Source organism: Centruroides vittatus, unplaced genomic scaffold, assembly GCF_030686945.1.
Source record: "Centruroides vittatus isolate TY-2023 unplaced genomic scaffold, ASM3068694v2 contig_717, whole genome shotgun sequence".
Lineage (NCBI taxonomy): Eukaryota > Metazoa > Arthropoda > Arachnida > Scorpiones > Buthidae > Centruroides > Centruroides vittatus.
In genome coordinates, this window is record NW_027122456.1 from 4,199,514 (window position 1) to 4,216,015 (window position 16,502).

At 30.0% G+C, this 16,502-nt stretch overlaps 1 protein-coding gene across 3 annotated transcripts in view; it reads left to right on the plus strand.

Annotated features, from left to right (window-relative positions):
• LOC136980710 (protein phosphatase 1 regulatory subunit 12B-like) overlaps positions 1–16,502 on the plus strand; it is a 65,518-nt gene that overhangs the window by 14,858 nt on the left and 34,158 nt on the right. The window contains exons 3-11 of one of the 3 annotated variants that reach the window (XM_067276900.1): positions 2,196–2,314; positions 2,385–2,544; positions 2,616–2,760; positions 2,819–2,893; positions 2,980–3,169; positions 3,327–3,376; positions 3,535–3,624; positions 3,707–3,753; positions 4,035–4,079. In XM_067276900.1, coding sequence (XP_067133001.1) covers positions 2,196–2,314; positions 2,385–2,544; positions 2,616–2,760; positions 2,819–2,893; positions 2,980–3,169; positions 3,327–3,376; positions 3,535–3,624; positions 3,707–3,753; positions 4,035–4,079 — 921 coding nt within the window. Of the gene's footprint in view, positions 1–2,195; positions 2,315–2,384; positions 2,545–2,615; positions 2,761–2,818; positions 2,894–2,979; positions 3,170–3,326; positions 3,377–3,534; positions 3,625–3,706; positions 3,754–4,031; positions 4,080–16,502 lie in introns of all 3 variants that reach the window. The other 2 variants (XM_067276899.1, XM_067276901.1) reach the window with 2 other exon arrangements.

Genomic DNA, 16,502 nt, shown 5'->3' on the forward strand with positions numbered 1-16,502 from the left:
ACCGACAAACGAAATGGAAGTTTTAGCTAGAAATAAATACAATACCTTTTCTTGCCATATATCTAACAATCAGTGGCGTATTTGGAACGTAACGAACCCTGGGTGATGACGAGGTAACAATAGTATTTTAGTGCTGTCGACCTTTCTTTTTTAGGCAGAGAAATTGTTAACCGCGAAATGGCACTCCTCGTAATAGACCGATGTCATCATCTCTCGAGATACATTATCCTTTTTCTTTCGCTGTCCATAGCCCGACACGTGTTCCACAGCCAACTTGTATTATCTCGCGCGCGTGGCATTCTGGGATCTCTCTTATGACTGGATCTAGTTTCAAGAACTCTCTTAAATCGATCGCGATTAAACCTCGTTTCGGTCGAGATTGAAACGGTCCAGAGAGATCGCACCAAGACATAGTCCCCGACCTTGCTCACAATCTAGATTGAAATGCGAACGGGGTATAAGGCCCTAGTTTAGTAGTATTACAGAGTATAATACGTATATTTTAATATATTTAAAAAAAAAAACAAACCCACTGAGAAATGTTCCGTGTGTTTAACAAGGTTCGGGAAACTGAAAATTTTAACAACGGGTTCGGCCGAACCTGTGCGAACCCGCTGAATACCACCACTGCATATAGTTAATCGGGATCTTCTGCTCTTATGGTTTCCAGATCTAGTCTCGGATTTCCTCTATCTAACTCTGTTGTCGAGATTAAGGAAAAACAGACAGACGGACGGACGGCGGTGGGAATTTATAGGTCTACAATTTTTTCAAATTGCATCCCAATAAATCATTTTATTTGATTAATTTCTCAAAAAATTCTACAGCAACTTTATATTTTTAACCATTCAGGCCATAAACTGTATTCATATTTTCATATTTTTCAAGGGGACGAAAAGTATATAACGAAAAGTATATAAAATTGATACGTTTATTTTTTGAAAAGTATGTAAAATTGATATATTTATAATTGATATTTATACAAAATAATTGATATTGATAAGTATAATTGATATTTTACATACAAAAGTATGTAAAATTGATACGTTTTTACGATTTACTTTTCTCCAACAATGGTTCATTTTGTTGTAAGATTATAGGTACTTTTTCATAATTAGTGTGATTAAACTGATAATATCAGTTATAATAAAATGATTGAACCATATTTCGTAAGTAAAACAATCAAGTAAGCGAAGATTCTTCTTACTTCTCACTTTCCAATTTTCTGTGTTATTATTTTTTAAAACCTTTTATTATATCATACGGATATTATTCAAATAATGTGTTTATTATTTTTTCTTTCTTGAACATTAGCGATAGTAACTCTTAAGGCATTGCAGTAATGCAGTATATATTTCGTTTCGGTCAACCTTTCTTTTGCCTCTTTTTTATTGAAGGCAAGCAAATATTGGTCAGAATTAAATTAAATTAGATAATTAAAAAATTCAATTTAATCTTAATAGAAAGTGGGTAAATTGGTGTCAATTATTAGACACCAATGATTAATAGTTGTTTAAAACTTCAAACTATTCTTTTGAGTTATGATCACCTAATGCTAGGGAAACACAGAGCGCTACTTGCGCTATGAACAAGCGCCATGTTTGCTATACAACCAAAAAATAGATGCATTTGTTGATAATGTGATTTGTCAAACAGAACTACGTAAATAGCGCGTGTAGTTCTGTGTGGCCAGTAGCATTATCAACAAAGGAAGTCATTTTTTGGTCTTATAGCCAACACAGGGTATATAGCGTACTGTACAGTACGTAGAACTCTGTGTAACCCTAGCATTAACGTGAAATTATCATTAGTTTAATAAAATTTCTGCTTGTTAATAGAACTTAACCTCTTTGCAACTAGTTAACTAAAATTTTACTAACTCGATCCGCTCGTTAAACAAATCTGGCATAGGCCTAATTATATTTAGTTTAAATACGTGTATCAAAATAATTTGTAGATATTGCAAATCACACGAATCCCTTTTACATTCGTCGTTATTCGATAATTTTTTATGTCATTATAATTAAAGTTGTTTTGAATATATCGAAAAATAAAGTTAGTAAATAGTGTTATTTTGGGAAAGTTAAAAGAATGACTTCTACATTTTGGTGTAAGCTTATTCCATAAACTAGAAATTTTGTCGAAACAAAAAAAAAAGAAAAGAAAAAATGGAAGATGCTGTCTTTTTCTTTCAGATATTTGCTCCAGAAAGGCGCCAATCCAGTGGCTATGAATAATGATGGAGAATTACCCATAGACCTGGCAGAAAATGAAACAGTAGAGGAGTTGCTACAAAAAGAGATGGACAAACTAGGTAGGGTACGTCGCTGCTCACTAAGTACGTACTCGACAGTTATTTGAATTTTTGTTTCTTTCTTTCCCAGAGATCGACTGCGATAGTGTCAGGACTCTGGAAGAGAAAACTATGTTACGAGATGCCAGGAATTGGTTTAGAAACAAGAAGATTGAAGATAATATCCATTCTCGAACGGGGGCTACTGCGTTACATGTAGCCGCCGCCAAAGGATACGGAGAAGTGCTAACGTGAGCTATTTTCTTCTTGTAGAGATTTAAATGTTAGGAGTAATGACATTTTTGTCTTTGTCTGGTTACAGTTTGTTAATTCATTCGGGAGCTGACTTAAATGCTCAAGACTATGACGGATGGACTCCTCTTCACGCTGCTGCCTATTGGGGCCAGAGGATTGCTTGCCGGATGCTGGCCGAGAATCTGGCAAACATGAGCATTCAAAACAACGTGGTAAGTACGAAAGAATATACTTTCTTTCGAAATTCGTTGAATGCTTTTCTTTTCGCAGGGTCAAACGTGTTTCGATGTAGCCGACGCCGACATGGTTAAGCTACTGGAAGAACTCAGAAAGATGCAAGAATCGGTAAGTTGAACGAATTCCGATTTTTAGAAACTCATAACCGTATTGAGTGTGATGACGTAGTAAATAGACGAATGTCGTTTCGCTAGATGCTGAAGGAGCGTCCAGAGATCAAAGAGATTCTTGAGAGGACAGCCAGATCTCCCCCTATGCGTAAGACTTCCGTCAATCGTTCCGTTTCAGCAGAAAAGATTACCGTCGGGTCACGCCCTCCGCCACCTATAAAAGAAGTAGTAAAAGTGAAATTCGCACCTCTGGTTGATTCCCAACCGCTCAAAGGTAAGTGATAAAAGAATTAGAACTGGAACCAAAAAGTCATCCGTTATCGCGCTTTCGCCATTGTTACGAATTCGCCCAGAATGAAGTTTCAATGCGCAAGCGCCAAAAACAACCAATGGGCATCGACCTCAATTATCTAATCGCGTTATTTTTCCAGTTGACAGAAACCGGCCCGAAGTAGAGGAAGTCCGACGGCCCGGCGACCAGGTAAGTTTCTCTTTGTTATCATTTTTCCTTCAGTTGCCAAGAAGTGATCTATTGCGATACTGTCAGAAGTATTGAAATTCTATCAGCATCGCAAGGACTAACTTCGGGTGAGACTTCTAGAACGGAAATGAGACCGGATTGATTTTGAATCTTTGCAGCGGCCCGCGGCCAAAGAGGAATCTCCCGAAAAGGATGTTCCTTGGAGAAGACCTCGCAGATACGCTGTCTCGCCTCCCAGGAATGAAGAGGTAAGCTATAGGACGAGGTATTCTCGGAAACAACAATGTAGTCGATATAGGCCTATCGTGTTTTGTTGGTTATTTTCTACAGGCAGAAGAAGAGGAAGAAGAAGAGGAAGAAGAGGTGGAGAGAACCAGGTGAGTGGATGCTGACTTTTTCAGAAAAGAAGGGGTAAGAGGAAAGAGCGGTCGAGAGGTCGACGTTTTCGGACTAGAGAGAATCCGTCGGGATTTAGTCAAAACAAACAAACGTCGTGCCAAGCCGGTCTATCAATAGCTCACTTGACTTCCCGACCGAGGCGGAGGATAAGTCGGTCGTGGTAGCGATTGTCGGAGCGGCTCGCGCGGACGCTCCTTTCCTCCGTCTCCGAGAAACGACGTAGAAGAGCACCGATAGAAATCTTTTTTTTCCGCAGAAGTCCAGAAGAAGAAGACATGGAATTTGGAGAAGAGATTACGTACAGGTAAGCCTTTTGTTTCGCATTAAAATGATCAGATTGAGCGGAAACCTGCAAGCCGGAAGTCGATCGAAAAACGGGCGCGTGCATTTTGTTGACAAAGGAACGAAACATCGTCTTTGAGACAATTAGTTCTGTAGTGAATCGACTAAAACATAATAGACAATGTAATGTAATGCATTTAAACGACACGAATTTAAAAGAAATACTCAAAGTTAGTTTTCGATTTATTTAAAATGTGCGTTACTTAATTTTCGAATGTATTATTTATACGTGAACAATGAATTGGTTACGGAAAAAATAGGAGTGATAAACTAAAAGTAAAGAAGTTCTAGCAATCAATCTAAAACGGAAGAGAATAGTTTGACAATTGTTTTTGTTGATAATAAAAAGGTATTAAGTTACATCATTAAAATGCATACATTACGATAAATATTTGTACTGTGTACGTCTAAATATTTATTTTCAACAAACTTATATTCTAATGTAATTCTTATGGTGGGTGATTAACTTTATTTGTCAAACTGTCAACGTATATATTATGTTCTGATCAAAAATATTGGCCATATTTTTTCATAATTTGTTCTCGTTAACTTTTCTTTTTGTACAGCATATATTTCTATTTCAATATTTTATCAATTTAGAAGAAATTAAATAGATATTGGAAAAATTTATGAACATAGAAATCGTGTAATAACGAACGAAAATTAACTAAATCCGTCGTAGTCAAGAGAGTATGTTTATAATTGTATAGGATCTTATACAGAATATATTTCAATGTCAGCTTGTCTAACTGTGTTACTTCAGTATCATGCTCTTCTTACGTAAAAGCCAACAAGAATTCCGTAGTCTTACGTAATTTAAATATTTTTCCATTCTTTAACCAAGTGGGATCACTCTTGGCTTTGCAATGGTTGAGTATACGAGTATTTTTAGTTTAAATGTAAATTCATAAAATTCTAAATTCTAAATTAAGAAAATTGACGACGTCGCTTTATTTTGAAAATACGGCTGAAATTATAGTAGTAATAAACATCTTGTTACTAACTGTACAGTACAATACCGGCATAAAAATTATCTAAAAATTGTATAGTTTTATTATACAATTACTCTATTTCTTTTATATAAAATAGTTTTGAAAAAATGACAAAAAAGAGAGAAAGAAACATTGAATAGGCTTATAAAATAGATACGATAAATCTTAGAACTAAGATGAAATGATGGATATTTTGTTAATAGAAACATCCTTTCTATATTTATTTTAGATATATTTTATATTTATAATAATTTAATAAATATAATTAATTATATACGCCTCCCGCGTGTTCTTATTTATCGATATTGAATAGAAGTACAGTACCTATTTCCTCGGGCTCAGGGCAATTTTCTCCTTTTGCCCCCCCCCCTGTTTGTCCTTGATTGATAGATACACAGATTACTTTGGTTTAAGTAGTAACTAACTTACTAACTTATAATAAAATGTTCTGTCTTTTAGAAGATTATGGTTTAAATGTTATCGTTTATACTGTATGTGAAAGTAAATGAACCTTTAAATAACTGTATGAAAAAGTATAATATGTTTATATTTATCATCTTAACCTAAATATGTCCAATTAAAAGTTTTTACGATGGTTTATGCCATCGTAAAATTTTAATATATTAGAAAATGGGGAATATCATATGTCATCTTTTAAAGAGTTATTCCTCTACAACTAAAAATAAATCAACAGGTATTCGAGAGGTTATTTTATATTTCAACACACAGTCAATCATAATGCACAATAAGCATTGCCTCATTATATGCATAATAGAACATAATGAAAAGTTAAAACAATGTAAAATTTTATACAGATTAAGCTGCATTGTATTGAGCGTAAATCAATGACTATTAAGAGTAGTTTCATTTGCAAATTTTTGAAATTTAAAGGAAATAGGTTACACTGATAACAAAAGCATGAAGTTTGTAAGAGTTCCTATATTCTCTTTCAAATTACAAAAAAGAAAAGAACACACTTGAATTAATGAAGCAAACTTAAAATTCTAAAAATCTGTTTGCTTGCATCTAGAATTATTTATTCATTTGTTAAAAATGTATATGTTTAGACAGTTTGGAAATATTGAAAGAAACTTTAGCTCTTTTAATTGCCATTATAGACAAACTGAAATATAAAATGGATTGAATTATTTTATATGTTAATACTTGTTTTATTACAGTGAATAAAGTATATCTTATCATATTTAAGACAAAGCTAGAGGAATACTTTTAATAATAATATAAATAGTAATCTTTTAATGTAAAGATTAGCATGCTTTAAACTTTTGAAATAAGCTGAGAAACGTTTTAATATTCAAATCCGATTGATATTTATACACAAATATCAATCGGAATTGAGTGAATCATGATGAATAAGTTAATCATGAATTAACTCTTCAGTTGACTAATATTCACTATTTTTTTTTTTTTACACAAATGCATTATATTCATTATTTATTATTCATTCACACTTTTTTTTTTATTTGTTTACAAACTTCCTCCTTCTCCTCATCTGAATGGTCATTTGTTGTCATGTATGTCTAGATTAAGAAAAGGCTCCTTGGTTTATTATCTATCCTCAGTGCTACAGTCCTATCAGATACTTGCCAATATCAGCCAACCAATTTAGCCATCTTCTTTTCCAGCATCACCCCAACTCTTCCGTTCCTCTTGAGTAGATGAATCTTATTTCTTCATCAGTGGTAATATCTTCTTTTCCAGCCCATCTTGTTTCAGAGATCTCTAAGATTGAGATCTTCAGTCTTTTCATTTCCTGCATTACACTTGCCATCTTTCCTGTTTGATATAAAGATCTAACATTCCTGGTACCAATGTTAATGCATTTCTTAAGGTTTGCATAGCTGTGTGGAATTTTTGTATCCACTCCAAGAGTTCCTAATGACTTTGATCGTAAAGCGTCATTTGAAGCATTTCTCGAGTTTAACCTGTGTACTTCCTGTAATTCCAGTACAGATCTGCTGCACCTCTTCCTCGTAGCCAACTGCACAGGGGTCCTATCCATTCCTCTGCTAAACGGATTATTTCTGAATCTTCTGTTCATCAAATCTTGCGGAAATAGAGATGCATGGTGCTTCCCCGTTGCCTTCCATGCTTCAGCTCTTATATTTAATATATTAATAATCATTTTTTAATCAATTAGCTCAAACAAAACTTTAAAATATTCGATGAAAACAAAACTTACATTATTTTTATATTTTTCATATTTGAAAAGTTTTGAAAATGATGTGAAAATATTATCAAGAATTTTTGTGATTGTATTTACTAAAAAATTAAACAATATTAAAATATTATATACCGTATATACATACGGTATATATAGTAATATTGTAGTGTATTGTACTATACAGTACAATACACTACAATATGTATTTAATTTGCTCATCGATCGCCTTTCAACCTTTCACTGACCTCTAAAATGATTAGGATTTTATAACTATTACCTGTAATATCCTAGGATATTGAAATTACGAAAAGTAATTAATATAATTACTTTTCGTAATTTTATTAATACAGTGAAATCTCCATTAACGGACACTCCGAATAGCGGACACCTCTAAATAGCGGACAAGCTTCTCGATCCCGACGGTGTCCGCTATTCAGAGATTATACTATATCTTTAATTCGTAGCAAATTATAGCTTTTTTCACCACTAAATTAAATGTTTATGATTCGTGCTAATTCGAAATATGAATTTGACTTTGATCGTTAACTTGTATTTAATGTTTGTTTCCACGAAGAAGCATTGTCTTCTTAAGGAATAATTATTGCCTTTTCTCGATTCAACGATAATAGTGAATTCTTTATTTGTAGTATCATCGTTTTTAATTCCAATTTTGTTATATTTCTTAGTTATTTTAATTCAAATTTTGAGTTTATAATACAGTGCATTGCTTCCATAAAGTAAGGAAAATATATATAAATTTTATTGAATTTTTCAAGTATTCACAACAAAATGAACAAAATTGAATATGTATATTTAATAATATGTAAATTACATTATAATATATACAAATTAATGCAGATTATTTCATTCCTGATTTTTCAATCAAACTGCTTAGATAGGCCTACAGAATTTATAATGCACGCTGAAAATATCGTTTAACAGATATATTAAGATAGCAACCCATTAGAAGCTTCAACCTATCGGAACTCAAGTAAAGTAGCTGTATATTTTACAGGCCTTAGAGAGATTTATGCGAATTAAAACAGCATTCTGAAGACTTTTTGTAGAAAAATCTCGCTCTGTAGCTACAAATAATCGTGTAGCTTCATTTGACTAATTGGATTATTAATCTTCAATTACAAATTACAATTAGATCTCTCAGTAGCACGGTAACAAAAGATAGTATGTTCTGTTATAACATATGAAATAGTTATGTTTGTGTTATTTGTTGTTAACCATTTATATGCGTTCTTCTAATCCTCTTATATAAACATCTTAGCGTGATAATACCCTACTCAATGAAGTTAACAAGACCTTGATTAATTGAATAAGATCTGGAAGCAAATAGCAACAGTTAGATAGAATAACTATATTATTCACAATGACATCAAGCAAAACACTTTTAAGCTAAAGGTATTTTGGCGAACATTATTGCAAAGTAAGCACTTGAATGGTTTCTTAAATGACATATACATTGCTACAAAGCTCTTGTTCCTTATAAAAGTACAAAACTTTATGTTGACTTAATTTTTGAAATGTTGTGGCACTGCTAGAATTGACGAATGATAACAAAATGTAATCATTACGTATTGTGTTTGTCATGACATACACTTCATACATGACTGTACATTACATAAATTTATAGAAAATAGTAAATTTATATCTATAATATTAAGTGCAGGATATAAAACTTTTGTACTTAACGATTTAATGTTGTTCGCACAACTTATTCATTTTAATAAAGACGTAATTCTGATAAAGTCATTTTCATGAATTTATCGTTGAAGCTCGATAATCGAAAAGATTTTCTCGATTAGACCTGTATAATACAGTACGAAAAGGCAAGTTGACAAAGCATTTAAATAAATGTAAATCATTTAACATAATTTTAAAATAATTTAATTATACCAAGCTAAATTTATCTTGATTAATAATTATTTCCTACGTGTTTCGTTTTTATAAACTTTTATATAATTTATTTAAAGACTTAATCTATAATAAATTCTTTATTAATAACAAATAAAAATAAAAAATTTAAATACAGTTAGTATATAAAATAAGTTTAACAATCAGTTTATCTATATGAGATCGAATTTGAAAATGAAATTTAGGCTACATTTATCCTTCAATTACATTTGTTATCATTGTATAAATTTAGAATAGTTTAATTGGTCTGTATAGTTCAGTCTGTAAATTATTTACATGTGTTATTATTATTGCTTATTTATAAAAGTCAGAAAATTATAAATGTATAGGTCTACTATATTCAAAAATACCGTTTATAAATAAGTAACAACCTGCCAATTAAATCGTATTAATTTAACATATGCACTATTTTAATTAAAGATTTATTTATTTTAAAATACATAATAAGTAATCATTCAACTATTTAATTAGCGGTTTTATTTTTTCATATGCAGAGAAACGTTTTATGTAGATAAAAATCAGGAAAAAACCTTTCGGTCGTTATTCGCTTATAATGATATTTCTTGTATTTAATTACGCATGTAAACAGATTGATAGTAGAAGTAAGACTTTGGCATTGTTTTTATGCGTAAGTTTATAGCCTGTGAATAGACAGAAAAGCATCCTTGGAAGGAACATTGTTACTGTAGATCCAGGACACGACTATGACGTAATTTTTGGCAAATGTAGTAGGTTGTTTCGACTAGAAAACTTCAGGTTTATAGAGTTATGCTATGCTATTAACAATAAAGAAATTTTCCGAAAAGAAAATGAAGAGCGCAGCAATTACTTTCTTAAAAAGTCTTGAGGTTCACGCAATCCAATCGTATTAATGAGTATGATGAAATAATATTGCTATAGATATAAGTGTTTCGAAATTCACAGTAATCTTTGGTAAAATTATACAAGTATATTTCCGAAGCCGTTTGTTTAATTAATAGAAAAACTTCTAGATTTTCATAAAATTCTAGAATTATTATGAAATAAGAATAATAATAAAAGAAAAATAAGTTGATATATTTTAATAATTTATTTCCTCTATTTATTCTAAAATACACGAAATAGATCATTGTAATTATTTAATATATTGGCATTTATAAATATAAAATGAATGAACTAATTATCAATATAACCCAGGAATTTTTCGCTGGTGGTCTATCCGGATATGTTGGTCACATTACGGACCTGACAAACGCTTATGGTATGAATGAAAAAGCCATCTTAGTGCCCACAAAGAATAAATAAATATATATATATTAAAGACCGATTATTAATTTGAGTACATTATAATTATTATTATGTTGAATAATATAATAATTTAATTTAATTGTACTTATGAAATATATATATATAATGCTACAACTTAAAATAATAATTATTATTACTGTATATTATGAACGATATAGGTCTATAAATAATTTTGACAACTTAATCATTTGTATATTTATCTTATTCTAAACGGGACAAATTAATAAACTCTAAATTATTCTAAAAATTTAGAATTACATGCAAGTTAAATTTACGTAAAATTTAAAAAGGATTATATTTTATTAAATTTCTAACATTCTATCATTCTTAATATAGAATGTTTATCTTTAAAAGAGACAGGAATGTCATAATATAAAAAGTTTCATTCTAAAGGAAATCGGTAAAAAGTAGTAAATAATTTTATATTTTAAAAATAAAAAGCAATAGTCGAGTATTGACTGATGCAAATTAAGAGAATAAATAAATTAACTCAATTGATTCCATTGAGCGAAAGTATTATACAAAACTTATTAAGATTATTTGTTACAAATCCCAGCAAATATTTAACACTTAAAAGATAAGTTTTGAATATTTCAAAGGGTATTTATCGCTTAGTTGAGAAAAACGAGAGGTTAATTTCTTGCGTTATAATTTCATTCTTTGGTTAAATTATAACGCACTTTATTTCTCGCTTTTGCTCTATTTCTTTGTTTAGAATAAAATGTTATTTTATCGAATTTTTTCTGTGAAGTAATATTTTTATTAACAAAGGCAGTGTCATATTAAAAATTATCTTATAAGTATTTTTAATTATAATTATGCTATTATCGAATAAAATTGTTTCAAAAATTCTTTTAAAAATCAAGCAAAAGTACGGCACCATTCGTTCTGTACACGTTTGTATCATTTTACACTTTACTATAAACGTATAAATGCCATGGAAGCTGCTTATTCACTAGTGCTTTTTTTATTTATTTATTTATTTTCGTTTGAACGAAGTTTTGAACAAACTTCAAAACTGTCGCATATTTTAACAGTATCACTGCATCTACACTGAAAGGTGTGAAATCTGAATGACATAAGGTTTAATATTGCAGGAACTTTTTTTCGCACTTGCAATTTTTCTTCCAGATTGTGGCTAAAAAGATAACACAAAAATATATTTATAGCATATACTTGTCATTGTTAAATTTAAAAATTTTAATATAAGGAATTTCAAATATATAATTTAATGTTTAAGTAATCATTAAACCCATCAAACATATTAATTTAATAACTTTTAAAAATAAAATGTACGAAAAATTTTTCTAAAAACAGATTGCAAAATTTAATATGATGGGAAAAAAGCACGAAATGTATATTTTTCGGAACTGCCAAAATATTTTAATAAAAGATTCCTACATTGATAGTTCATTTAGGTTTATGGTGCGATATAGAGGACACGAAAAACATTCTCGAAAACACCCTAAAAATAAATAAATAAAAATTAAAATAACGTTTTATACGAGATTTATTGTAATATCTTAATTAAACGGTTGTTTTATTTGTAAAATCTATATATATTGATATAGAATATATATCTATATCTGTGTTATAGCTGATATATCTGCTACAGAATTCTAGTAGATATTAATCTATTAAAAACCTGCTCAAGATATAACAAATGCTAAAAATTTATCAGATTGACATTCTATTGAATTTTAAGAAATCTATTGATGCAAATTTTATTTTCTTTCTTTCTTTATTTATTTTTTAAATTCACGAGGAAATTCCAACAAATTTATTGTTCGATTTCTGTTGAATTGTCCATTTGTAATTTCTTTTCTATTATTTTTAGTCATTTAACAAATAAACTAGCTTTTATCAAGTTACGTGACTGGCAACGAGGGAAAAAAAAGCGGAGACTTTCCAAATGTTTACGAGTCACGTGTCCCAGAAAATGTTTAAATCGGTACAAATAATGCGGGTCAACAACCGAAGTCGTGCTCTTTTTGTACTTTGCAGTAGACAGCCTTTCTGTAAAGCCTACTCCTTTATTGAAAGTGGTATTCTTCACTTCTATCGTGGTTTTTATGTCAAAGGAAAAAATATGTTTCTATCTATGAAATTGTTTCATAACAGAGAGATAGTCGTGATTTTAGAAAACAATACATTTTTCCACTTTCTTAAATGTTTTGACAAGAAATCAGGAAAATCTGACAAATAGGAAAAAAACGATGGCCGTGGATAAGAAAAAGTCTCTCGTTTCAGTAGCGGAAAATTAACTTTAAGCTTCGTTTTCTTAGATTATCTCAACTCGTAAATTCTTGGCTTTGTGCCAAAATAACTAAAGAAAAAAATAAAAATACAGGGGTTTTTCCTTTCTTAAATACTGAAGATCAAAGATAGTTAAACTCTATTTTTTTTGGAATTTAAATTTAATTGGTCTATGTGATTTTTATAGACCATCTAAAGATCTGAAGGATTAATGCCATTTACACGAATAATGAAAAACGCGTAGCTTAGTTTCGATAACTAAAATAGAAATGTGGTGTCTGACTAACAATAGTTACAATTGTTGCTTGTGATGTGGGTGCCGACACTTTTCTCCTAACGTTTTTAATGCAGTGGTTCTCGAACTTTTTAAAGGATGCCCTCTTTCTCCTACAGAAAAAATTCCTGCGTCCCCTACATTTTTCATAAAAGCATACCGACCTATACCTCTTAGGATATAGGTTATTTCATTCAAATGAAATTAAGATTTTCGTATACTTTTTTTGGTAGAGCACACAATTATATTTGAAACAGAAGTAAAATAACGCACAAAGATAGTATGTTTACCTCTAAAAGAACTCAAATTTTTATGACGTAGCAACTACATTGTAACCATAACTACAATAACTTAGAATGAAATAATGTTAATGAAGGAAACATTAATAGTTTTGAATGTTTTTAGTGCTATATTGTATTGATACTAGCGAATAGAATCTCGAGTAGATGCAGAGTAAAAAATAAACAATGAAGTTAATTATCTCTTTACGCTACCTAGAAAGTGTCTCGTGTCCCAAAGTTTGAGACATACTGTCTTAATATTACAGTTTTTGTTAAATTGTTAGATATAGAAGAGTACACTTCAAAATTTCGCACAAACAGGCACAAAAATACTGGTGACGCACAGTATTGTACAAGTAATAGGCCTATACAAGGAATACAAGTGATATATTTTTAGTGTGATTTTACTTGTTAGATAGCTTACGTTTTATCATTATTTTATTGTCCTTGTAATTGGAATTAAAGTAATTACTAGTATAAAAGATTTTCCCAGTCTTAGGATAGACGATAAAATTGTCACAGTCAAAATATACTACTGCATAATTTGTCATACAATCGACGAGATAACAACTAAATAGGGGCTAGAAAGACCCGGGAAACACTTTCCCGTGTGTTGTGTTGCATTAATCCTGCATTCCTAAGGTTAAGCAGACCACAAATATTTTGAATATTCTGTCACTAAGACTACTTCTATTATTTATAAACAATGTGTCAACTGTATTTGAGAGCCTGATTAATGTGTGCTATGGGCCGGAATTGAAGTCATTTTTCTTTTAAATTATTACTTTACAATTTTTAAAGTAGCATATTACAACACTATGCTGGACAGTTTGGAAATTTGTTTTTTTCCTCGTAACGCCTAGACCGCAATAGCAATTTTAATTAATTGACAAAATGAATATACATTTATTTGAACGTGGGAGCTCGCGAAATAATCACAGAAACTAAAAATTGCAGCATATTGTATTTTCAGGTAACGAAACTCATTCTCAAAATAAAATAAACGAAATTCAATTGCACATACTATACTAGTGATTGTTTAGTTGTCGATTTATCGGTGAATCGGCAACTAAATAATAACTAGTGCGCGCTAATTTTCGGATTTGGAGTCAACATTTAAAAATTAGCGATAATTTATCGGTAAATTGATAACGTGTTAAAAATCTACCGTTTACGGTAATAAAAAGGACGGTAAATTTGCAATCCCTATTGAGTATTAGTTTAAATTCTTTGTACGAGGAAAAACAAAGTTAACAACTAAAATTTAATGATACAGTATAAATAAGAACAGTTTCTTTTTCCTTGTATTGAATAAAAACAACCAGTTTCTCGTCTTTGGTGTCTATTCTATGAAAATCTACTGTAAATGAAATGAACAATTACAAATCTAATAAATTATTTTCTGTTAACAAATCCTAGAAATCTACAGCATGCTTACAAAATTTAATATCGATTATGTTTTCTGTATTACCACTAGCTTATTGTCAATTCTGTTAAGTTATTCGCAAATTAATTATGTATTACTTAGTTAAGGTATTCACGTGACAAATTGAATTCAATATTTCCTCTAGAACGATCTAGATATACCATGAAATTAGCCATGATAAGAGAATAAACATGAAGCTCCAACTCAACATACTCACAAAAAATACCGAGAAGTCAGGTTTTACGACATAATCTAACTTTTCTGGGTATTTTAATCAGTTTCTTGAGATGTTGCAAGATTTCCTTATGCCTAATTTATTTAAAGTTTCTTATGTTGTTGAAATATCGCGATTTTATCTAACAGAATACAGATTTCTTCTTTTTATATTTACACGCATAATATAAATCGATATTTTATCAATTAACTATAATATTTTAAAAATTAATGTAAAAATCTTGAATCTAAATTAAATTAACAAAATGTTTCTTTTTTATATTAGCCTATAATTAGGATTTTAAGACAATCGTATCGATTAATTATTGAAACTATCGTTACGTTATATTATGAGAGGGTGGAAATGTTTACAAAGATGATACACAATGCTAGAATCACAATCCTCGAGGAAGAAAATGATTCATTTTTACTTCTAAAGCATTGTGTAGCGAATCCTACGTGTTTCGTAGGTTATATATGTAATTAATAAAATAATGTAACGTTTAGTACCCCGTGTTGGATAATATTCCTTAGTACAATTAAGCGGATTGATCAAGGATATGCGTTACGTAATTTTAAGGGTGGATATGAGCCTGTGAACGGCTCATATCCACCCTTAAAATTACGAGCTGACAATAAGTGCGATAGCGTTAAGGAGCGTTAGAGGGGTGGGATGGTTGTTGAAAAGTATAAAAATAGCGTTACGTAATTTTTGGATGATCCTTAACGCATCTTTTCAGGGGAATCTATGCTAGATACGAAAACTTATTAAAATGGGAATTGAAAATTGCTTTAATAATTTAGTTAGATGAATTTACTTTAAAAATTTTAAGTAAATTTATCAATATTATCAGTACATTTAAATAAGTTATTCTAAGTAATGTGTTATAAGTGAGTTTAATTGAAAAAAAAAATATTATGAAATTCCAATTAAAAGCCCGAAGAAAAATTGAAATAATAGAGTAGATTTGTAAAGCAACTTATCTTTTATACGATAATAAACAGCAAAAAAGTTAGAAAATTTTATATAAATCGGGCAAATACTATATAAAACATTCAACACGAATACTTTATTTTTATAAATGAAATTATTTCCGGTAATCTATAAAACAAAACCTTTTTGGAAATTTCCTAAATATTTTAGTAGTTCACTTTTTAACTAAGTAAATAAAGCATAAGTTAAATATAAAAAAAAAACAATTTTATTTAAATAAGTATTCTATCTCTAATATACGAAGAAAAGTAATCTTGCAAATTTACTATTAAAATTGATTTCGAAATTCTTTGACTCAACCTATCTGGCGTAATATTTGTAAATGTTTTATACATAATTCTAATGAGTTATTCACGGTATTCTAAATGTAAAATCATTAATAAATGTAAATTAGAATAGAGACTTTTTGACACATGTATTTGATTATCAACAACGAAATATTGATGAAGTGCTTTAAATTTAGATATTTTAGTTCCAAATTTTATCATGATTTTTGCAATAATTACATAAATTAGGTAGGACTTCTTTACATATTTGAAAAACAAGAAGAAGAC